Genomic DNA, 24,569 nt, shown 5'->3' with positions numbered 1-24,569 from the left:
CTGACACGTGTTGGCTGTTTTATGCCCTAGCAAGGGTTCTGTTGATACTCTAGACTGTTCTCTGGCCTTGCCCTTTCTAAAGGCTCCCTCCTAAACCTATTCTGTGTTCTGGTATTTCGCTCTGTTGGTGCCCAGCGTTTGCTGTTTTACATTCAGGAGCATGGGATTCTGTTGGCCCTGCCATGGCTCCATCAAAAGGCAGCTCCAAACCTCTTTGAATCAGCCATACTTGCTTTCTGCCCATCCCCACTGTGTGAGCTGCAGGCAGAGCCAAGCTATAAGACGGTGAGGTTCTGGAGAGTAGAAACTCAAGTGTCTTGGAGAACTTCTGTCATCCACTGTTTTATTCTCTCCATTCTCCCCCTCCCTTCCTTAGCCCCATTTTTGATGAACCCCAATGGCTTACTCTGGATTGCCCCATCTTGTAGCTTAAACCAAAGCCTTTCAAGTGGAACAATGCCTCCCATTAAAATGAGTGCACTATCAGGGATAAGTAAAAGTGAGAGAGAGAAATTCCAACAGGTTTTTTTGGGGGGTGGGTGGGGAGGGGGAAGGTGGGGTAGCCAAAATCAGAGCCAAATTGTGAATCTAACCAACGATGAACCTGCTGAAGAAACGCAATAAGTTACAGGGAAGTTTGTCACCTCTCAGCTGCTGGAGGCAGGAGGCACTGTCCTCCCCTTCGAGTGAGTGCCGCAGGACCCCATTGCTTGGCTTGGGCCTCTCGTAGTCCCGTTCAGGGAGCATGGCTTGCTCGCTCTCCACCACGTGCTCCACCATGGGGGACAGGGACTGCGGGAATCCAAACATCAAGAGGGACGAGAAGAAAAGTAAGGCACCACACAGCAAGAAGCCTGCCCACCACGCGCCGATCCACCGAGGGTCATCGGGGGTGATATCCAGTTTACCTGCAACAGCAAAGCCACACATCAGTGATTCCAGTGGAGGGAGAGACACACAAAGGGTTAAAGACCCAGAGGGCTAAAGTTAACCCCAGGGTACCCCCACTGAGTAGCAATCTAGGTATAAAACAGACACAGAGAGATACTGCTTGGGGCAAGGAACCTGGCACCTTGGCTTGTACAACACCTAGCAGAATGGGGTCTTGATCCTGACTGGGACCTGTCGGTCATAGACCTGTGAGTTAATATTATTACTGATGAAGAGGGATGGAAGGATCTGGATCACACGTTTTAGGGCTGAATGCTTCTGAAACTCAGAAAGGCCCCTTGGCTTTTCTGCGTGACACAAGCTTGCCGACTGGAAACAGCTAGCTGAAGTGACCGTTATCTATCAGTGGCAAGGGGTCTGAACAGCGATCTGCTCCATGACACTGCCCCAAGATCACTCACCCCTCCCCAATTACACACCCCTGCTCACGCTACTGTTATTTGTAGGTGCTGCACAAACACACAGGAAACAAGCTCCCCGCTCAGCAGTTTTCTCATTGCAGGTTTCACGATCACTTTCAGATTTCACATGCGGTACAAAGCGACGGACGCCAAGTCTCGGAGACACACAAGGGACGGAAAAGGAAGGAAACACCAAGAAAGGCAACTGGGAAGGAACCTGCCCTGCTCTTTTGCATTCCAGAAAGTTACGCCATTGCTCCTCGAGTGAAGACCTGTCGCTGGTGGCGGTGGGGTGGTGGCTCGCTGTGAATGGGGGAGCAGAGGAATAGGAGGGGGAGTCTCAGCTGTGGGGGGAAAGGAGGGGAGGAGAGGGGCTGGCTCCAGGCTGGGAAGACAGTTCCTATTGCCATTTCTATGGCAGTTCCTCGGCAGACGGTGCCCAGCACGCTGTGCTTCCCCTCCGGCACCCTGTGTGCCGATCCCCCCTGCCCAAGTGCTGGTCCCGTCCCCCACCCCTCCCCAGCAGCTGGCACTCATGCTCCCATCCCTCCCTCAGGCCAGGCATCTCCACAGGAATCCTGGTGGCCGCAGGGCAGGGAGAGGAGCGCTGACCCTACCTGCTCCCCAGCAGCCGGCCTGGTCTTGTGTGCCGAGACGGTTGCTCCAGGCCCTCCTCCTAGTCCCACCCCCACAACGCATGCATGCAGAAGTAGAAACATAGCCGGGTCCCCCTCACCTCAGCGAGATATTGTGGGGGCGGAAAACATTGGGGGAGGGGGGCTCCATACATCAGCCCTCCAACATTTCCATTGTGGGGGTTCTATCCCTCTCTGCCCCCCAATTCCGCTGCTCCCGCCTGTCATTGTGACCAGGCTGTGAAACCCGCTCCACTGCACGCACTGTCATCCACACCAGACTTGTTTGGGCCCCACCTCTCAGCAAAAGACTTCCCGAGCAGTTGGTTCAATCAGTCTTGTATTACAACCTACACTCCCATGCACTTACTGATGTGGGCTCTCCAGTGTAGCAGAGAAAGGTCTAACATGATCTAGTGGCTGGAAGTTGAAGCTAGACAAATTCAGACTGGAAAAAAGGCGTAAATTTTTAATGGTGAGAGTAATTAATCATTGGGACAATTTACCAAGGGACATGGTGGAGTCTCCATCACTGACAATTTTTAAATCAAGATTGGATGTTTTTCTAAAAGATCTGCTTTGGGAATTATTTTGGGGGAAGTTCTCTGGCCTGTGTTGATGATGATCACAATGGTCCCTTCTGGCCTTAAAAAAATCTGTAAATCTAGGTACCATCATGAGCAATGAAAATTGAAGGGCAATTGGCAAAAGATGAGAGGCAGCATAGTCCAATGGCTAGAGCTCTGGGCTGAGAGTCAGGAGATCTGGGTACTGTTTCTGAGGCTCTGTCACTGATCTGCTGAGGGATCGTGGCCCAATCACTTCATCTCCTCATGGCTCTGTTTCCCCTTCCATCTACTGTCTGTTTCGTCTATTTAAAGTGTAAGCTCTTCACGGCAGGGACTGGCTCTCACTCTGTTTGTACAGCACCTAGCACAATTGGGCTGATCTCAGGTGGGGCACCTAGGTGCTCTCATAACAAATCAAAATTAAATGGATGAATAAAGCACATTTAGTGATGCATCGGCCTTGCTCCTCCCTTTGGCATTTGCTCACTCACTTACTGCCCAAATTCAGTACCTGGCACCTGGTCTCCCTGAACCTAAGGTACCTGTGTGAATTAGTGAGGCTGGGCTGGACATCACCCAGTAACTTCTGAGCCCCTGGAATGTGTTACTCTGAGGCCCCTCAGCCACCCACATCCATCGGTGGGACAGCCTCCCTGGAGAGCTTCTTGCTCTGGTGAGCGTATGAGACCACCCCATGCCTGACTCTCACTCTGAATGTGCTTAGCGTGGCCATCCAGCTGCGTGCAGGGGAATGATAGGCACACTCTACTGAGCATGTATGGGAGCCTTTTTGCCTTGCTCCTCAGTTTCCCCTGTTATTCCAAGCCAGTAATAGGTCCGGCTTCACTGAAGGCCATGGCTGCAACCTGTTTCCTGGGTGAGATTACTAGACCAGGACGGGATGTCTTGGCTCCCAGTCTGTAACCCCCCCACGCCCTCACCCCTGGCAATCAATCAGCACACACCAAAAAGCCCATCTGTAAAGCATGACAGTCATTTGGGGGAATAAAATCTGTGGCAGATGAGAAATTGTATTTCAGATGGAAACCATAACATTGTGTCCTCTGACTGAGGAGATCCCCTGGGAAAGCAAGGCCAATGTGTGTCTCAGCTCTCGGGAGCTCATTCTTGGTGGGGGTTTGCGCGCGTGTGCGGCTCGAATAACAATCTCCTCTGTGTGTCTTGTGTTATAGTCAATCTGAAAAGCTGTGTCTGAAGTGAAGTAATCAAGTTGTCTCTCAAGAGGAAAGGGAAGGAGACTCTTCAGTCCCAGGGGAAAATACTGTAGAGCTCGAAAATATTTTCATTTTTGAGGGACTGAATTCGTGCCCATTATTTCCCCCCTCCGAGATGCATTTCTTCAGCTCCTGGGAATGGTGCCAGATTGACAGCCAGGCCTTCTGCATATTCCCCAGACAGGTGCAGCATGGGCAATGGAGCCACAATCTCTCCCCCGCACTGCTCTGTCACCGTGCCTGAGCCCTGGCCTCGGGATAAGAGCACCGTTCAGTCTCCTGGAACATTCATTTACTGGCCGCTGTGCTGAGACTGCAGGTCCAGCTGGGATGTGGACACCCTCATCCATCTGAAAATGGACTTAGGCCGCCAGTTTGGTTTCCATCCAGGAGACCTCCGAACAACCCTCAGCTGACAATAACAGGCTGTCACCAAGCGCCCAGGCCAGATCTAGAAAGCTCTCTATACCCCTAATAATCGACTGAACCATACCATCCCTCCGGGTTTCCCAAAGATCATGGTCCAATGCCCTCGTCAGCAGTGCCATAGTGGTACTAGGAACAGGCCATATTTGATTTTATTGTTCAGCAGTAAATGTGGTCATGTATACTCCGGAGTGGTTTAGACTCAGTAGTCTGATGTGTGCATGGTTAAAGGAGGGCTACTCTGTCTATGAGGCAGTATGGCTTAGTGGGCAGAGCACTGAACTGGGACTCAGGTAACTTAGGTTCTAATTCCTGATTCTTCCACTGGCCTGCTGGGTGACCCTGGGCAAGCCACTTCCCCCTCTCTGTGCCTCAGTTTCCCCATCTGTAAAATGGGGGTGATGCTACTGACCTCCTTTGTAAAGTGGTTTGAGAGCGACTGATGAAAAGCGCTATGTATTAGAAGAGCTAGGTATTATTATTATAGGGCCAAATTCATCATTGGTTTAACTCCACTGAAATCAATGGATTAAATGGGCCCACTCAATGTTTGAGCAAGGAGCTCCCTGGCAGGGAGGCTGGGCAGTCAGAGGCGCTGCCCAGTAAGTTATATTTACAGGTGGGCAAGCAGCACAAAGAAAGCCAGTGAGTGTTTGGTTTTCAGATGAATTTGTACATGCCCCTTGTGTATGATAGAGCAAGACACAGTGGCTGCTCCACACCTTTGAGCCAATTTTCATAGGCCAGTTCCGAGCCCTGCAAGGCAGCCTGACGGGATGTACAAAATTCCATATTTCTGGTGTTGCGATGTCACAGAAGCGCAGCACGCTCCCAAAGGGGACAACATCCCTGAAGCAAGATGAGAGACGCTGATAGAGCCTGTTGGGATGTGGTGGAGTGGAGACATAGGCAAAGGCCTCTGAACAAGGCAGAGAAAAGTTCTACAAAAGGGGAGAAGCCCCAGGTTTGTTATCTAGTCAAGCAGTCAGGAAAGCAGAGGAGAGGATTGGTTGGTTTATAGCACCCTCTGGTGGCAAAGGAATGACACTGGCAATGAACAAAGGATTCTGCTTTTTCATAGAATCCTAGAATATCAGGGTTGGAAGGGACCTCGGGAGGTCATCTAGTCCAACCCCCTGCTCAAAGCAGGACCAATCCCCAACTAAATCATCCCAGCCAGGGCTTTGTCAAGCCTGACCTTAAAAACCTCTAAGGAAGGAGATTCCACCACCTCCCTAGGTAACGCATTCCATTGCTTCACCACCCTCCTAGTGAAAAAGTTATTCCTAATATCCAACCTAAACCTCCCCCACTGCAACGTGAGACCATTACTCCTTGTTCTGTCATCTGCTACCACTGAGAACAGTCTAGATCCATCCTCTTTGGAACCCCCTTTCAGGTAATTGAAAGCAGCTATCAAATCCCCCCTCATTCTTCTCTTCTGCAGACTAAACAATCCCAGTTCCCTCAGCCTCTCCTCATAAGTCATGTGCTCCAGCCCCCTAATCATTTGTGTTGCCCTCCGCTGGACTCTTTCCAAGTTTTCCACATCCTTCTTGTAGTGTGGGGCTCAAAACTGGACACAGTACTCCAGATGAAGCCTCACCAATGTCGAATAGAGGGGAATGATCACGTACCTCAATCTGCTGGCAATACCCCTACTTATACAGCCCAAAATGCCGTTAGCCTTCTTGGCAACAAGGGCACACTGTCGACTCATATCCAGATTCTCGTCTACTGTAAGCCCTAGGTTTTTAAATAATAACGTACCCATCCACCTACAAAATTTAAGCAGGACATAGAAGATACTTGCAAACGTTTTGACATTTGCACATAAGAGCTGCCACGTGGATCAGCCTATTGATCCAACTAAGATCCAGCCTCTGTCAGGGACCAGCACCCGACTTCCTAATAGTCTAATATATGTTCCATTCTATATGCATCCGAAGAAGTGGGCTGTAGTCCACGAAAGCTTATGCTCTAATAAATTTGTTAGTCTCTAAGGTGCCACAAGTACTCCTGTTCTTTCTAATAGTCTGAGTTTGTGGAATGGCGAAAGATATTGCAAAGGCAAAACGTATTTTCCTCACCCCTTTTAATGTATTTTTTCTTTTTCCCTCTTTTCCCCATGCAGGGGAAGTATGAGCTAGTGAAAGCAGGGAATCAAGACTCCTTGGTCTCCTCCCCAGTACTGTCTTACTGGGAAACCCAGGGCAAATGACCTATCGCATTGCATCCTTTTCCCCATTGGTCACATGGGGATAACAGCTCGGAGTCCCTGACCTACCTCCCCTGAAGTTTTATCTTTGGCTAATGGAATAAGGTGAGAGTATTATTACTGGTACGCTTTGTCACAAAAGTGGGAATTCTTTTCCAATAAAAAACAAAATGAAACATTTCATTTCATTCTAAACCTCGGTGCAATTTTTTGATGAAATGATTCAAAATGAAAAGCGATCATTTCCAGTGACCTTGGAAATTTTCATTTTGTATTTTTCAGGCTTTTCCTCCCCTGTTCATAACCCCATCCCGTTTTCCAATGGCAAGCAAGAACAAACCAAACAGAAATATTTTCATTTTGAATCATTTCATCAATAATTTTGGAAATTTTCAAATCCACAAACATTTTTCATAAAAAACGTCCCCTAATTCAAAAATATTTTTAACCAGCTCTAATTAAGACATTTTTCTGTTGCTAAGTTTTATCAGCATCCTGGCAGGAATTACTATTTGCTTTAGTGAGGGCTTTACCCCCCATAATTAATACCAAGGTTCTATCAAGTCTTATCTATGAGCTTGCTTTCCACTCACAAGTAGGCCCACTGACTGAAGTTATTGCATTGGCTTCAATTGAATTACTCCCAGGCATAAAATTAAGTGTGTGCTAAGTCTTTACTGGATCAGGCTCTAAATAATAAATGATTTGAATTTCCTGTCTTGGATCATGAACATTTTTATTACCTATCACCCTATTGTTTCTTTCCTCTTCCCCTTTCAGAGGCATGCTGGGCTAATGGACAGTGTAACTCAGGGTTGGGCAAACTACGGCCCACGGACCGGATCCGGCCTGTCAGGGCTTTGAATCTGGCCCGCAGGATTGCCACCCCAGTGGCACCGTAGTCCTTGCGCTGCTCCCGGATGTCCAGCACCACGTCCCTGTGGCCGCTGGGGGGGGGGGGGGGAGTGGGGCAGAGGGCGCTGCAAGCTGCCCTCGCCTGCAGGCACTGCCCCCCGCAGCTCCCATTGGCCGGGAACGGGGAACCATGGTCAATGGGAGCTTCGGGGAAGGTACCCGTAGGTGAGGGCAGAGCACGGAGCCCTCTGTTCACCCCGCCCCCCAGGGGCCACAGGGACGTGGTGCTGATCGCTTCCGGGAGCGACACAGGGACAGGGCAGGCAGGGAGCCTGTCTTGGCTCTGGTGCGTGCCGCTGCCACCAAGGAGCCGCTCCAGGTAAGTGGCGCCGGGCTGGAGCCCACACCCTGAACCTCTCCTGCACCCAACCCCCTGCCCTGAGCCTCCTGCTGCACCCCGCACCCCTCCTGCCCCCCAATCTCCTGCCCTGAGCCCCTTCCTATACACCGCGCCCCCTCCTACACCCCAACTCCCTGCCCTGAGCCCCCTCCCGCACTCTGGACCCCTTCCACACCCCAACTCCCTGCCCCAGCCCTACATTCATGGCCCCACATGCAATTTCCCCACCCAGATGTGGCCCTCGGGCCAAAAAGTTTGCCCACCCCTGGTGTAACTGGACTCTACTGACAAAAAGAATAATATCTCTAATAATAGAAGAGGAGACAGAAAGATTGAGAGAGAGAAATATTCAGAATATCATTAACTGTGAAAAAATAAAGAACAGGGTTCAGGGAGGAGAGTCACGTAGCAACTATCACCAAGAGAGGTAGCGCACAGAAAGCCCCAGAAACTTCCTTATTGATATGCCTCTACCCTAGGGTGACCAGACAGCAAATGTGAAAAATCGGGACAGGAGGGGTGTGTGTGTGTGTGTGGGGGGGGGGGAATAGGAGCCTATATAAGAAAAAGACCCAAAAATCAGGACTGTCCCTATAAAATCGGGACATCTGGTCACCCTACTCTACCCTAGGTTGCAAAGACTTCCTGTAGTGGCAAAATGGGGGGTTTGTTCTCCATGGCCTATATTGTCCTCAGTCCCTTGGTGCAGGCTGCATACATGGGAGCTAGCTAGCACCAGCTGTGATGGTGGCATCTTGATGCGGACGTCGGTCTACTAAGAACTGGGCTGTGATCCCATCAGACTCATTTTTAACATAAGATTCCAAACCACCCCAGATGGGAACAACTTCCAGCCACTTCCAACTTCTTCTCCACTGGAATCGAGGTGAAAGGCTTTGAATCCCACCCAGCAGCTGAGTCTCACTCAAAAGGATCTCCTTGTGCCTTGTTATGCTCATGAGCCTAAGAGACTCAGCAAGAGGGGGCTTTATGAGTGAATCGCAACATCGTAGTCCTGCAATACATCGTTAATGCTCTTTAACAGCAACTCAGAAACAATTCGCCTTACTTGTGTCAATGAAGACAGCGTCCACATAGATTTTGGTACAGAAGGAGCCCAAGATAAATCCACAGGCTGGTCCAAATACCAGCATTGTAAACAGGATCCCTGCAAAGAAGCAGAAAACAACACAGGGAAATTAAACACTAGGCACAAATCGTTCATCACACATTGGGCCAAATCCAGGCCGTACTGACATCGAGTCAAGATTTGCTTCCAAAGAATATTGTAGAGCGGGGTTCTCAAACGTTTTTTTGCTGGGCCGCCCTTTGAAAATATTTCAGGCTGTGACGCCCCTCCCCCCCGCAAGTGATAGCAAATTACTGTACATAATCATAGGTGCATACTCATGGTATTGCCACCCTTATGTCTGCAGTGCTGCTGGTGGTCGTGCTGCCTTCAGAGCAGGGTGGCCAGAGAGCGGCAGCTGCTGTATCCCCCCCCAACTCCTCTTTACCCCCAACGACATTGTTGTGATCTCGTGATCCCCCTACAATAGCCTTGTGACCCCCTTTTGGGTCGAGACCTCCAGTTTGAGAAACACTGTTGTAGAGCATGGAGATGTCATGCCGGTTGGACACTCGCTTTGAACACAAGGGCTCCCTCATAACGCTCTCTGCTCTGCCCCAGCTCCTCAGAGGAGAGGGATGGGTGGAGTTGAATGCCAGGAAGGATTTCTATACACCTGAAGGGATGGTTTGTAAGTGAGACATTTTGGGGACCAACCAGACCAGGAAGAGGTTCTGTCACCTCCTGCCCTGTAATTTTGGTGCCTTTATGCTGGGCATCTTTGGTTCAGAGCCTTGACACCACTAGCCGCTCCACAAGCACAAAGTCTTATCCTGGCTTCCTCAGCCTAGTTACACTTTGCCAGTGACCCCAAGCCCTTCCGGTCCCGAGTCTCCCCAAACCTGTCTACGCCAAGTTCTTAACTAACGGATACTCAGACTTTTCCCTTCTGGTTCATCAGCCCCCCAAGGTGTGAAACCAGCCCCCAGCCTGCTCGGACATGCACACTCCATACAGTTTGCATACCAGAGACCTGCTCGGGGTAAAAATGAACAAAAAGCTGATTAAGCAGAAAACCCCCAGAGCCAAAGATGAAATCGTGAGGGGAAGCAAACACATGCAAGTTACACAGAAAACAAACATCAAAATGGAACCTCAGGCTTTACACTTTTAAATTAGATGAAACCCCTGTTTTAATACAAGGTACCTATTGCCTTTGAACAGCGTCCCACTGTAATGCCGACAGACCCCGGTCGTCAGCGGGCAGGATCGAACCGGGGATCTCTGGAGCTTAGTGCATGAGGCTCTACAGCATGAGCTAAAAGCCAACTTGCTGTTAGCAAAGGCTGTAGAGGAGACTCATTTTATCTCTCTCTCTAAGTGGTCTCGGTGCCACTAGATGGAACAGAACACCACGCCCAGGAGGCGTGTGGGTTACACCAGCAGACCTCGTAACTGCAAGGGCGATTAGTGTTTCCCAGACAGCTTCCCGCCTAGATGCTGTCCCTCAGTTTCTGGCTAGATTTCACTTCCAAACCCTTCCCTTTTAAAAGGGTTTGCAGTTCTCTCTCTGTGTGTCTCTCTCTCTCTTGCATGGTCACGGAGAGCAGGAGAAGTTCCCTCTTGACTTGATAGCCAGGGTGTCTCAATGTCTTCCCATTAACTGTAATGCCCCACCATTTGTCTTCTCCTTGGTGCTTAGAGCTAGTCTCATCTGGTTGGGGAGGCAGCCCCTCCCTGGCTGACTGCCCACCTCCGCATAGCACTAGCATTAGTGTAGCACTAATTAGGAGTACAGTTTTATATACACAGACAAATGCATGAACTCATGACCACAGTTTGTAAACATATCTCATAATGACCATTAAGTTCAGAACATTACAAGCTTTCATAAGAGACCTTACTCGGTATATTTTTTATGCACAACAACATTGTATATGAGCAGTTAATTCAATTGCTTATTATTTGGGGTTCAGACCCTGTTCTTCTGTTGGGGTGTCTGGACCCTGATTTCCATGGTAAGTGCATCAAATAGCTTAGTAGCCAATTGTGCCCAGGTCTCAACTGGTAGGGTCATTTCCCAGGATGCCTTGCTACGAGCACAAGCTAAAGCAGACAACTTTTTTCCCATGGCAGATTCCATCAGAGAAATCCTCATCTGTGTCCAGCCAGGTTTAATACTGTCCATTTACCAGACAGGCCTGGGGCCAGCCTATCCCTGACATATTGAGCTGGTATAATAGATGGTGTAAATGTGCCTTTTCAGCTGTTGAAATGCTCCCTGAAAGTTGCAGCTCCCACCCTGCCACTCCACTGATGTGCCCCAGCATCATACTGTTCATGGGGGCGGGTGAAGGGGGTGTTGGCTTGACATGAGAGGAGCTGAATGGGGCTCATTCCCCCCTGGGGCCTGCAAGTTGCTATCTGAGTCCCAGTGCAGCTGGGACATTTCTCTCCCCACCACCCTGCCTTTGCCTGTGCTCTGTATATCGAACTCACACTTCAGTTTGGCAGTGGGATACATCCCTTGTCCCCTCTGCGAAGCCATCCAGGGAAGCTGTCTGCCGCTGCCCTGACACCTCGGCGGATCGGTAACGCACTGGTTAACCGCAGCCTCCCAGCCCTTTAACCCGAAACATTATTTCATCCTGAAGCATTTTCTCATAGCGCAGTTCTCAGCAATCAGAGAAATGATCTGCACAGCTGGGGGCAGAGAGGAGCTGGAGAAAAGCAGCGGTCTGTTAATACCCATGAAGGAACACCAAGGCTACTGAAACCCCCCCCCCCCACGTCCTCTGACGAAAGCCTGGCTGGGCAGAATGGAAGAGTTTGCCTGGCCAGAAATAACTTTGCCTAAGTTCGGAGCATATTAGTTCCTTCAAGAGCGCGGCTTGACTTTAATAACTGATGCCACGGAGCAACCATTATCTCCTCCAGCGTCTCGCGCGCAAACAGAGCTCACCGATACTGGTACCGAAATCAAGACCAATAAGGGGAGCGAGAAAGGGAGAGGCCGGGAGAAAAGAGAGGGTTTCTGAGGAGATTTTTGTAAATGATGCAAGGGAGAGATGACGGCCTTGCGGTTAAAGCACCAGGCTGAGAGATCAGGATTTGATTCCCCTCTCCAGTGCAAACTATGGGTGTGACCTTGGGTAAGTGGGGTCCAGGGAAAACTGTTGCAGGGGGTGAGAGCTGCAGAGGAGAAGGGTCTCTTGCCATCAGTGTAAAAATGCATGAAGGAAGCTGGTGCTATGGGGGGGGGGTGCTGGATGAAGACTGCAGAGGTTTCTAAAAATAAGCAGATCAACTTTCTGCTGGCCCCTGGAGTACTGTGGGGCCAGTGGATTTGTTTATGGGTGGCAGTGACATGGATGGACGGGATGGGGCGAGGGCAGAGGGAAAGGGAGCGTCTCTAGATACAGCGAGAGGGGATGGAGGCAGTGCTAGGGCTGGATTTGTCCAAAGCACCATGCAAGCCTGGTGCCGTTAACGAGGTGGATGGTTTTTAAAGGGAAAACACTTCTTGATGTTACTAGTTATCTAAGAGGATTCACTTGTAATATTGTCTTGACGCACTTTGAGAGTCAAAGGTAACATTGCAATAGACCTACTGAGAAAGAATAAATCACAGCCTGCAGAGCATGGCTGAACTCAGCATGATGGGAAGCGCTGATCTTGAGCTAAGATAAATCCCATTCAGTCCCCACTTCAGACTGTGTGCTGGAGATTGCTAGATACGATCCCACGTGGCCATCTGCCACATTTCAGACTCAGGCATATGGCACAGTGAACGTGCAGGAGAACCTCACTAACCTGAAACTCTACACCAGAGGTAGGCAACCTATGGCACGGGTGCCAAAGGCAGCACGCGAGCTGATTTTCAGTGGCACTCACACTGCCTGGGTCCTGGCCATCGGTTCGGGGGGCTCTGCACTTTAATTTAATTTTAAATGAAGCTTCTTAAACATTTTAAAAACCTTAATTACTTTACATACAACAATAGTTTCGTTATATATTATAGACTTATAGAAAGAGACCTTCTAAAAACGTTAAAATATATTACTGGCATGCGAAACCTTAAATTAGAGTGAATAAATGAAGACTCGGCACACCGCTTCTGAAAGGTTGCCGACCCCTGCTCTGCACTAAAGCTGGCAGGATCTCCCCCATCTACCTGCACTCCAGCAAAGCCGTAAGTGACGGAGACAATGGTACTTTTATCAAATTCCCCACAATACACTTACTCAAACTCTCCACGGCATCAGCATTCAAACCAAACCGCAACTGACAAAAGGAAAGGAAAGCAGCACACTTTTTGCAATGCAGAATTCAGGCGTTATCAGCGTGTTTGAACACTTTTTCGCTAGTTCACAAGGTTCACTGATTCCCAGGTGCTTTGCCAGTCAACATGGGAATGGACAAGGATCTGCTGTGTGTGTGTGTGGGTATGCACAGAATTGTGCACTCATCATTTGTTTATATGCCACTATGTAATATTAATCATCATAATAGTGCTAGACAGTAATAATAATTGTGTGCGCATGCAAAGTCAGAGTTTTGTTGACTGGGGGATCCATTGCGAATTAGCCCTATATGTGTTATTGCTAAGGCTGCGTGTCTGTCACGGAGGTCACGGAGTCCATGACTTTTGCAGTGGCCAGTGCGGCTGGCTCAGGGACTGCCTGACTGTTCGAGGGGGCCTCAGCGCTGGGGCAGGGAGTTGGGGTGTGGGGCGGTGCTTACCTGGGGAAGGCTTCTCCGGAAGTGGCTGGCATATCCCTGCAGCTCCTAGGCGGAGGGGCCGGGGGCTCTGTGCACTGTCCCTGCTTGCAGGCACCGCCCCTGCAGCTTCCATTGGCTGCAGTTCCCAGCCTATGGGAGCTGCGGAGCTGACGCTTGTGGTGGGAGCAGTGCGCAGAGCCCCCCTGGCCTTCCCTCCCCCTAGGAGCTGCAGGGACATGCCAGTCAGAGCCGGGTAGGGAGCCTGCCAGCCCTGCCAACTCCCCACTCCTGCAGCGCCAGCGGGGGTCCCGGGCTTCCACCCCCCCCCAGCACCAGCGGAAGTCCTGGGCCACGCGCAGCTACCCACCCATCCCCCCCCAGCACCAGCATGGGTCCTGGGCCACCCCCCAGCACCTGCATCGCCCCAGACTGCCCTCTCCAGAGCACCCGTAGCCCCCCGGCCCAAGTTTTAGTCAGGGGGATATAGTACAAGTCATGGACAGGTCACGGGCCATGAATTTTTGTTTACTGCCCATGACCTGTCCATGACTTTTACTAAAAATACCCGTGACTACAACGTAGCCTTAGTTCTTGCTAAATACCTGTAGGCACACGCTAAGGCCTGGATCCTGCAAGTCCTTGCACAGCACACCATGTGCAAGCCGATTGCACTCTAGGGTACGTATGAGCAGAGGCTACATATGGGGGCACGTATGGTTAAGCACTAGGCCTAACCCGCTGCAATGAGCAGAAGTGAGTCTCAAAATCCCTGCCTCCGTGCTCTCAAGTGCACAGGGCTGCAGGGCCGGGGAAAGAACAGGCCCGTCTGAGCAAACACAGGGTCAGAATTTCACCTGCTGAAAATGGGCATAGCACCACTGAAGCCAATGGAGATGGCTTTTGTAAATCAGTGTGAGAATCAGCCCTTAGGCTTAACATGATCCCCAGCATATGAACGAGACCTTATCTAACATGCACTCTTTGGGCCCTTGCCCAGGGACTGCACACAGATGATTTGCTATTGGGAAGCACAATGCTCTCAGGCAAACACGTCCCCATATTATCGTTACAACAGTTACAGCGATTGCTCTCTTCCTGAGATAAGGTCACACAGGGCAATAGAACGGCTTAGAGCGGAGACAGCCTCCCACAGACATCAATGTCCTAATAGCCACACTAAAGCCAAGACTAAATTCCCAGTACTCCCAATGGGCAGTGTGTATGTGGATCGAGGGTAGTATCGGGTCAGCAGACAGGCTTTTCCAGCAAGTTCCAGGGCCATCACAAGGGCAGGCGATATGTAGCTTTCTGCAGCTTAGAATGAAATACACATGGTGTTGGGCTGGAGCCCAGAAGGCAGGCTAAATCAGCTGTGATTTGGGTCTGACCTGTTCTCCAGAGCCAGCGGGCACCAGTCCTTTCTTTGTGACGGGGGATTGCAGCTGCTGATTTTCACAAAGTGATTTGCGCTCTCTGGAGAGCTGTGAACTTTCAAAGGCTGCTGTTTGCGGCTGACGCAGGATCGCTGGGGTAAGTCACACGGGGCATGTCACAAGAGGCCAGACCCTGAAATCCTTAATCCTCCGGCAATGGGGTCATTGAAGTCAGTGGGAGTTTGGGCTGAGGAAGGCCTGAGTTTTGTCTCATGGTGTTTTCCTGTACAGCCACAAGTCCCAGCTCCAGCTGTGTCAGACTCCAGGAGTATGTAAGCAGGCCCACTTGAATCAGAGCTTGGTTTGGGACTGCAATGACCGAGAGAGGGACAGAGACAGATCTGAGGGAGCAAGACAATGGCATGTGACATAGGGGACCCATTTTCTAAAGCAGGGAGCGAACAAGAAGGTGTTAGGCAAGCTGATAAAGCATTAGAGACTGGTAAAACTGAACACCGGAAAACTGTTCATTCTGAAATTTCACCACTAGAGGGCACTGTGGGATTAAAGTGTCTGCTAAAAGAAGATTTTAAAAGTATTTTATGTTAAAACATTAAATTATCTTTCACCTCCAGGTTAATTGCAATTACCCTTCCCCCACCCCAAAGTTAACTGTGGTTTTGACTTCTCTTAAAGTTTTCACTTAAATCAAGTCTACAGGAAGCTCTCCGACATGCTCCTCTTAACACCCTCCACGTAACAATAATATATTACAAGGTAGTCCTCGAGTTTACCACGTTCGAGTTACGACCAACAGCATTTACGACGTTTCTAAACTGACATCCTGTTTTGACTTTCTGATGTTGCTTTTGACTTTACGACGCTCAAGCTGACATTGTTCCTGTGTGAAAATCGAGTTACAACGTTTCGACTTAAGACATGATGTTCAGGAACCAATTGCAGTGTGAGTCCGAGGACTGCCTGTACAGTATTACCGTTTAAAATAAAATGTAACTCATCAGAAGGTTCCCAAAGAACAGCCCGTACGTACAGCTATTCTGCACCTGGCATGGAGGTGAGGCGGAAAGACAGGCCACTGGCTAAGGTGATCGCCTCAAATTTGTGAGACAAATGTTCAGTTTCATGTGTGACCTTGGTGGGCCACTTAGTCTCTGTGCCTCAGTTTCTCATGGGTACAATAGGGATAACAGTTCTGCCATACTTCACAGGGGTGCTGTGAGGACAAATACATTACAGATACCTGCCGTGATGGTAGGGTTACCATATTCAAACATTTAAAAAAGAGGACACTCCACGGGGCCCCGGTCCCACCCCCGGCCCTGCCCCAACCCTGCCCCTTCCCCACCCTTGGCTCCGCCCCAACCCCGCCCCTTCTCCACCCCCATTCCAACCTCTTCCCCAAAGTCCATGCCCCAACTCTGCGCCCTCCTCTGAGGGGAAGGGGGAAATCCCGGATATTTCTACTTGATTAGAAATCCCCCCCGGACGGCCATTTAACGCTGAAAAAGCCGGACATGTCCGGGGAAACCCGGACGGATGGTAACCCTACGTGATGGGGGCCATCGAAGTACCTAAGATAGGTGGACCGTGACAGAGTTCAACAGAGTAAGCCACAATGCACTATAGTTTGGGACAGGTGCTGAAGAATACTGTATCCAGATTTAGGGGAGTGGAATAACCCATGTTAAAGTTTGCCAGTCACCCCCTTCCTCTGTGATCTTTAATGACCCCACTCATTAAGAATGCTTCCATCTCACCCACCAGCAACAAACAGCCCCTAATGCCATCAAGGAGCAGGAGCTACTTATTAGTAGAGATAGGCCTGAACCAACACCCTGTCCCAAACATAGGGGGCAGGGGGTACAGTATGGAAAGGAGGGTGTTTTAAAATCCTGAATCCTGTGGCTTGGCCTATCTGACTCCATTAGTTAGGCCAGTGTTTCCCAAACTTGGGACGCCGCTTGTGTAGGGAAAGCCCCTGGCAGGCTGGGTCGGTTTGTTTACCTGCCGCGTCCGCAGGTCCGGCAGCTCCCATTGGCCTGGAGCAGCAGACTGTGGCCAGTGGGAGCCGTGATCGGCCGGACCTGCAGATGCAGCAGGTAAACAAACCTGCCCGGCTCACCAGGGGCTTTCCCTACACAAGTGGCGTCCCAAGTTTGGAAAACACTGAGTTAGGCCATTTCCAGTGTTTGTCTCTTGCTTTGAAATCAGTCTCAGGCCTTGGCTACACTTACCCGCTAGTTCGACAGCTGGAAATCGAACTTCTGGGTTCGACTTATCGCGTCTAGTCTGGACGCGATAAGTCGAACCCGGAAGTGCTCGCCGTCGACTGCGGTACTCCAGCTCGCCGAGAGGAGTACCGCGGAGTCGACGGGGGAGCCTGCCTGCCGCGTGTGGACCAAGGTAAGTTCGAACTAATTCGAACTAAGGTACTTCGAACTTCAGCTACGTTATTCACGTAGCTGAAGTTGCGTACCTTAGTTCGAATTAGGGGTGTAGTGTAGACCTGGCCTCATTTGGCTGTGGAGGGCATGGGAGACCTCTAGGCTATACTAACCTGCTAATGGAAAACTACTCTTCCAAGTAGGCTGTGATCTGTTTTCAGCAGCAGAGAGATTGTGGGTTAAATCTTGGCCCCACTGTAATTTGTGGCAAAACTCCCATTGACTGCAACGGGTCCCAGGACTGGCGCCAGCCTCCTTCCTTTGGTTGTCTCTGTGTTGGTTCCCCTCTCCCAGCTTGGGCTCAGCTGAGGAGTGTCATCACCTCCCTGCCTCAATAACAGGCGTGAGCAGTGGTGGACACAATGCTGCCTTGGAAATGCAGCTCTCCTGGTCTTTGGGCCAGCTGCACTCACTCCAGTCAGCGTTCTGTTTTCCCAGGTGATAGTCACCTGTTGTGCCCCATGTTTAACCGACTGGGGAAGGTTCTCGTTTTCAGCATTTGACTCCTATTAAGGGTCAGTAACAGAGCTGGGCGGGAATTAGTTTTCCCATCCCAGGAAAACTTTTGAGATTTCCTCTCCCAAATGAGGATGAAAAGTCAGAATCTGGAAAATTTTCACTAATTGAAAATCCAATCAAGAAAGAAAGAAAGATTTAGTTTATATGTTTTGATTTCAAGGTCTTAATTAAAAAAAAAAAGCCAGTTAAATGTCAAACCAAAAGTCATTTCAAACAGACATAACAGGGGTTGTTTTTTTGTGCGTAGAAAATGTCAACATGAGACCTCCCTGAAACTTTTTTCCAATTTTTTTTCAAAATGAAAAATGTATAACAAAAAAAAAAAAAAAAAAAAAAAAATCAGTCCTTTCCCACAAGTTTTGGTTTCAACAAATCGGCAATTCCCAACCAAAAAAGTTGATCAAAAAATTCCTGTCCAGCTCTAGTCAATTATAATAAAACCAAGCACTTCAGTCATGCTTTTCATTAGAACTCTCCCAGCACTGTACAGAGGGGAAGGGAGGAGTGATAGGAAGTATCATTATCCCCATTGCACATAAGGAGAAACCGAGGCACGGGGAAGGTGAAATGATCTGCCCGAAGTCACACAGCAGGTCAGTGACAGAGCTGGGAAACGTCCCACTGAATGAATGGATTTCAACATGGCAATGAAGCAGAGCAATCCTTAGGCAAACCCTGCTACACACTGCTGGCTAAGAGATATTGAAGAAAACTCAAGCCCCCTGTGTTTGCAATGAGAAGCGGGAGAAGCATCTGTCCTGAAACCCTGTAGTGAGTTAACACGGAACAGTAACTCACAGCAGAAATGCCTCCTGGCTGGAAACAAGACACCAACGTGACAAATACACGGACGAACATGCTTGTTCTTTAGGGAACCCATTTCACGTTCGCTTTCAGGAAGAGATCACTAGTGAAGAAGAGCAGCTCCAGTGCACAGTGGTGGGCTGGATAAAGGCAACGGGTTATGGAACAAGAACCTTTACTTCAAAACCCTTACATGCTAAATACTAAATGCCAGATCCAGTGCAGGTGCTTCAGCAAAAGGAGAAGAGTGCACTTTGCAGAGATGAACATGAAGTGAAGCAGGTCAGAGCAAAGCCAGAAAGCTTTGCTGTGATCTCTACTGGAATGCCTTGCAGAGCGATCCATCTGCCATTTCACTACTCTGGCAGCTGCCTCTGAGGGGGGATTGGAGCCGAGGGAAGCCAGGTTATGCCCAAAGCAAAAGATCAAGAGATGGCTATATTTCACAGCATTCCTGACAAGTGCGTAGAGCACTGGCAGGCGAGAAATGCCAAGAGGGTGACAATATTTTCTTATCCACAGGGCATTCATGCAAAGGTGCACGTGATCATCGACTATTCAGAACCCAAAACTCTAATTAAGGTCACATAACAGTTTCCATTCCTAACCTCCCGTTTTCACTCATTCCGAAATTTCCCAGGCTTGGTCTCTGCCCGAAGTTGAATTTATTTTAGTGAATGACTGAGACAGAATGGTTGAGCTGTTTTTGAAGACAGTAACGTATAATATTTATACACACATGCACCCCCATTCCCTGGAGGATATAGATTTATGGACCGCTCCCTGCAAGATTTAGAGTTACTGGCTTAGGACCTGATGAAGAAGGGCACTTACGGATGTGCTTAACTTTAACCATTGACTTCAACGGAACTTTCCATGTGCTTAAAGAGGAGCTTTGCTGTATATTGGGGCCTTATGCAGTGACGAGCCCCAAGCAAGAGACAATGACAGGGTAAAGGCTAACAAGGGGGCTGAGAGGTGAAGTGACACAGCAGGTGTGCTGAGGCATCATAGGAGAAATATAAATACAGAAGCAGATGTCTTTATTTAGCAAGTCTCCCTGAGATGTCAGCATCCTTTTGACATGCTCATCAGAAGCCAATGTAGACAAGAGCAGCCATATAAAAAGGTGCGAGGGTGATATCCTGGTGGCTAAGATCAAGCAGAGTAACGGTTTATTTTAGGGGCTCTCAGTAACTCGTTTCTTCTTTGTGCGCAAAGGAGAGAGTGCTCTTACTGTGTCCCATTAAGCGTGGCCATTTATTCAGTAATCCTTTCCCCAGGATAGACGATTTTGCTGCCTTGACTTTATTATTTTCAACACATTAAATGTCTGGGATCAAGTCTTGCTGCAACTTATTTTTTGGGGGGTTAAAAATGGATTGTAGAGTTCACAGATTCGCTTAGATCGTACTAAGAGAAAACAAAATAAATGCTAGTGCAAGAAGCCAGAGGGAATCCCAAACAGAATTTGAATAGGCAGCTCTGTGCTAAATTCCCATCTGCCAGTAAAATGAATGCATATTACACTGCATATAGTAAAATTAACTCAGTTTTTTTAAAAACAGCTACGAATTTCCAGGTGTCACATTAGCCACCAGCAGGCGCACCTGCAATCCCAAGAACTAGCAGAGAGCCACAAGAAACTGACAAAATCTCATTAATGATTTTACATATGGACTATATAGTTCTAGCAAAATGCATCTCCTAGTTCCTACCAACCCCTGCAATCAGACCAAGTCATTGGAAGAGTTGGGAATTAAATCCTGAGTTCTCAAACTGACTCTGCCACTGACATACACTGTGGTCTTGCCAAGTCCCTTTGCTCCCCCATGCCTCAGTTTCCGCACTGTAAAACCGGCCTACTACTACTAGTGTTGCCAACCCTCACAATATTTGATATTGTACTTAAAGCCCCGGCTCCCAGAGGCATGCAATCAGGTGAGAATCTGTGTTTTCGTTGTTTATAAGTCCTGGTGGTTGCAGGGAAGAGCTTGGCATCACAATCTGACCTGAGGGCAGCTAAAGGCTCAGGAGGCAAAGAAAAGAAGCCCATGTTTGTTAGATTAGTTTAAAAAAAAAATCATCACAATTTTTAGGCACCTGACTCATGACTTTTGAACCCTTAGAGTTGGCGATACTCTAGTACTGACCCTCCCTTCGGGGCTGTGTGAAGATTCATTCATGGATGTCTGTGCCGCGCTCCGAATGTGGAAAATGTTATGTATTATTAGGGTTGGGACAGGCCTTTAAAGTGAGACAACGTAGTCTTGGCAGCCAAGTTCAATCATATAAGTTCTTATAGTCAATGGCCTGGTGGGTGTCCTTGGGCAAGACACTTCCTCGCTCTGTGCCTCAGTTTCCCTATCTGAAAAATTGGGATAACTATCCTGCCCTCCTTTGTAAAGCACTCTGAGATCTACTAATGGAAAGGGTCTTGAGTGCAAGGTATTATCTCTAGCATATAAGAGACTCTGCCACTGAGTCTCTGAGTGGCCTTGGCCAAATTACCTTATTCACCTCCTTGCCTCATGTAGAGTTGTTAACTGTTCCCTGCTTCACGGGACGCTTGTGCTGCTGAATTAGTGCCTGTGTTGAGTGCTAATCGTGATGGTTATTTCTAGCTCCCTATCACAGGAATTATTATTGTTTATGCAGGCTATTACCACAGCACTAATTTAACTGTAAATACCTTTATTAAATCCAATCGGAATGCTATTTATACCACTGCTCTAACCAGGCCTAAATAATAAGCAAATTGACTACATCAAAACACTAACAAACCATTTATAAACATTTGATCAAGATATTTACAAACAGGCTAACCCCTGGGGTGCTCAGACTCGTATTGGTCGGCTCCTGCTTGGTCAAGGCAGGGATTAGCAATGAATCCTTTAAGAATCCTTTTTAGATCCTTGAACAAACAAGCGATGTCATTGCCAGTTACTGGACCTTAGCTAAGACCAGATGAAGCAGTTTCTTATATAGCCAGTTATTTACTGCACCTGGTACCCAATGAACTGCATTTTATTTCTGTTACTTCAGCCCAACCTGAAATAAGAGAACACTAATATTTCGAAGGGTCACTACAAGTTTAACACAACAACTCTTCTTTCTCATGATCTCATTCTTTCTGGTCACATGCTTTGGGGCTATTGCTCATGTTATATCCCAACTCAATTTAAAACCATAGTTCACCCAGATCTAATGCGGGCCTATATTCCTACACAGAGGCCTTTCTCGTCACCTATAATACCTGCTGGGCAACTGTTCAAGATAAGGTTGCCAATCCTCCAGCATTGTCCTGGAGCCTCCAGGATTTAAAAATTAATCTTTAATTAAAGGTCATGTCGTGTGATGAAACCTCCAGGAATAAGTCCATCCAAAATTGGCCGCCCTAGTTCGAGGGAGGGGCCCGCATGGGGAAGGGGTGATGTGAGCAGACAGATATAGCGTCTCTCAAGGCCGCGTGTGAGGCGAACAGTATGTGTTTAATAAGTAATAGAGTTGAGACTCATAGAAGAGGAGAGAAGAAATCTGTTCTCAGGGTAGGGATCTACTGAGCACCGAGAGGCAGGGAACCTAGATTTAGAGTAGCTCTCGTCACACAGCTTCCGGGCAAGGCACAAAAGCAACTCGCTGGCCCATAAAGATTCTGGGTATTGTTTTCAAAAGCACCTTTGTGATTTAGGAACCTAACTCCCATTTTCAACAATGACTCGGACGCCTAAGTCACACTGCCTCTGAGAAGGTTACCCTCTCTCTCCGCTGAAAACCATACACACCCACTCCTACCCACCCCAGCAAAATCACCTTCCCTTCGGCAGAAGCCTTAGTCCTTCCTTGACGCCTAGCGCTGGCAGAGCAGTACAATTCCAGAGCCCAGAATCCTCTGCCTAAGAGCAACCTGCCCCCAGATATACACATCTAGGGCTAACAGGCAAAAGTATCTGAGCTGGCTTCAAGTGCAGCAGCAGAACGTTAGGAATAGAAACGGGCGGGGGGGTGGATAAGAATTGCACTGGGTTTCCCCCCCAAGACAGACAAGTCCCTGGCATCAATACTGAGGCTCCAGTGTTGGTTTCTGAAGGAACAGTGGTTGATCTGGCCGGCGATGGGCTGAGATCCAGAGCCGGGATGCTGCTGTTCCAGGAAATCAGGGTGTAGAAACCCGCGCCCGACTCGGAATGAAGCCCGTGACTGGTTCTCCCTGTGCCTCTTAGGGTTGCCAACTTTCCGACTGCAGAAAACCAAACAACCCTGCCCTGCCCCGCCCCTTCTCTGAGGCTACGCCCCCGCTCACTCCATCCCCGCCCCCCGTCACTCACTCTCCCCCATCCTCGCTCATTTTCACCAGGCTGGGCAGGGGTGCGGGAGGGGGTGAGGGCTCTGGGGTAGGGCAAGAAATGAGAGGTTTGCAGTGTGGGAGGGGGCTCCGGGCTGGGGTAGGGAGATAGGGTGTGGGAGGGGGTAGGGGCTCTGAGTGCAGGAGGGGGTGCAGGCTCTGGGAGGGGGCTCAGGGCTGGGACAGGAGGTTGGGGTGCAGGCTCTGGGAGGGAGTTTGGGTACAGGATGGGGCTCAGGGATGGGGCAGGGGAGTGGGGGGCATGAGGGGATTCGAGGTGCAGGCTCCGGGCAGCTTACATCAGGTGGCTCCCGGAAGTGGCCAGCATGTCCCTCTGGCTCCTAGGTGGAGGCGGCTATGCGGGCTGCCACCTGTCCGCAGGCGCTGCCCCCACAGCTCTCATTGGCTGTGGTTCCTGACCAATGGGAGCTGCGGAGCTGGTGCTCAGGGCAGGGGCAGCATGTGGAGCCCCTGTGGCTGCACTTCTGCCTAGGAACCGGAAGGAAATGCCATCTGCTTCCGGGAGCTGCGCAGAACCAGGGCAGGCAGGGATCCTGCCTTAGCCCCGCTGCGCTGCCAACCGGACTTTTAATGGTCTGGTCAGTGGAACTGACCAGAGCCGCCAGGATCCCTTTTCAACCAGGCATTCTGGTCGAAAACCGGACTCCTGGCAACCCTCAGTGCCCCATCTGCAGAAAGCAGCTCATAGAATCCTCTATGGCTAAACAGCACCCTCCCCTGCACTGTGGGCATTTTTATTCCCACACACAGATGACGGAAGCAGGAGAGAGAAAATGTTGAATCATTTGACGAGTGCAGGGCTGCTCCCTCCAGGAGGCTTCCGGTCAGTCACTTGAATTCCTTTTGCCTCGGTCAATCCAACTGGAAAAGCCAATAGAAAGAAGGGGCCTTTCTGAAATCTGGAGGTTGCTGCCTCGGAGCGGAGCTTTCCTGAAGAAGCATGTTAAAACGATCAGAGTATGCCTGCTCCACAGCTTTGTTTACATGTAGGACCTACCGCCATTTTTATTTTAAAGCTGCCAACTACAGTGATGTCAGGAAAACCAGCCGCATGGGTATTTATTTGTTGAGAGAGAAGCCTGATTCTGCAGCCTTCAGTCACTGGCTGGCAGGGATGCAGGATGAGGCCCAGAGCCTGCACTGTGGATGCATTATATCTCTTGAAAAAAATATCGGCACAGACAGATAAAAATAGGTTCAATGGGGCAGATCCTCAGCCCCCAGTGCAGCTGCCTGTCATGGCATAGGGGACACACCGTGGGCAGGTGAGGGGCAAGATGACGTGTGTGGCTGGAGTGGCCTGCGCTCCTGTGGTTCCTGGCTGGTGGAGAGATCCCAATGGGACTGATGCTCTCAGCCCCAGGATCGGAAGAGTGAATGGGTGGCTTAGAAGCATCTTTCCCCACAGCTCCTAGCCCCAGGTTCTGCCAAGTTTAGCTCAGTTGGGCCCAAGGGCCCGGCCCAATGTATTATTTATCAGCTTGGATGGCAGTGCTGTCTGGTGGGTAAAGACAGGAAGTGAGGCATTGAGTGTACTAGATCCTGGCCCGATCACTGGCTC

General features: G+C 49.5%; 1 protein-coding gene across 1 annotated transcript in view; it reads right to left on the bottom strand.

Moving 5' to 3' along the window:
* Positions 1-24,569, bottom strand: part of SLCO3A1 (solute carrier organic anion transporter family member 3A1) — a 205,579-nt gene that overhangs the window by 39,944 nt on the left and 141,066 nt on the right. The window contains exons 3-4 of the mRNA XM_034783459.1: positions 8,760-8,858; positions 645-908 (exon numbers count right to left, since the gene is read on the bottom strand). Of these exons, the coding sequence (XP_034639350.1) occupies positions 645-908; positions 8,760-8,858 (363 nt within the window). The remainder of the gene's footprint in view (positions 1-644; positions 909-8,759; positions 8,859-24,569) is intronic.

The sequence above is a fragment of the Trachemys scripta genome, chromosome 10 (genome assembly GCF_013100865.1).
Source record: "Trachemys scripta elegans isolate TJP31775 chromosome 10, CAS_Tse_1.0, whole genome shotgun sequence".
Classification (NCBI taxonomy): domain Eukaryota; kingdom Metazoa; phylum Chordata; order Testudines; family Emydidae; genus Trachemys; species Trachemys scripta.
The sequence above is the reverse complement of the archived record's forward strand: the minus strand, read 5'-3'. Positions and strand labels throughout refer to the sequence as shown.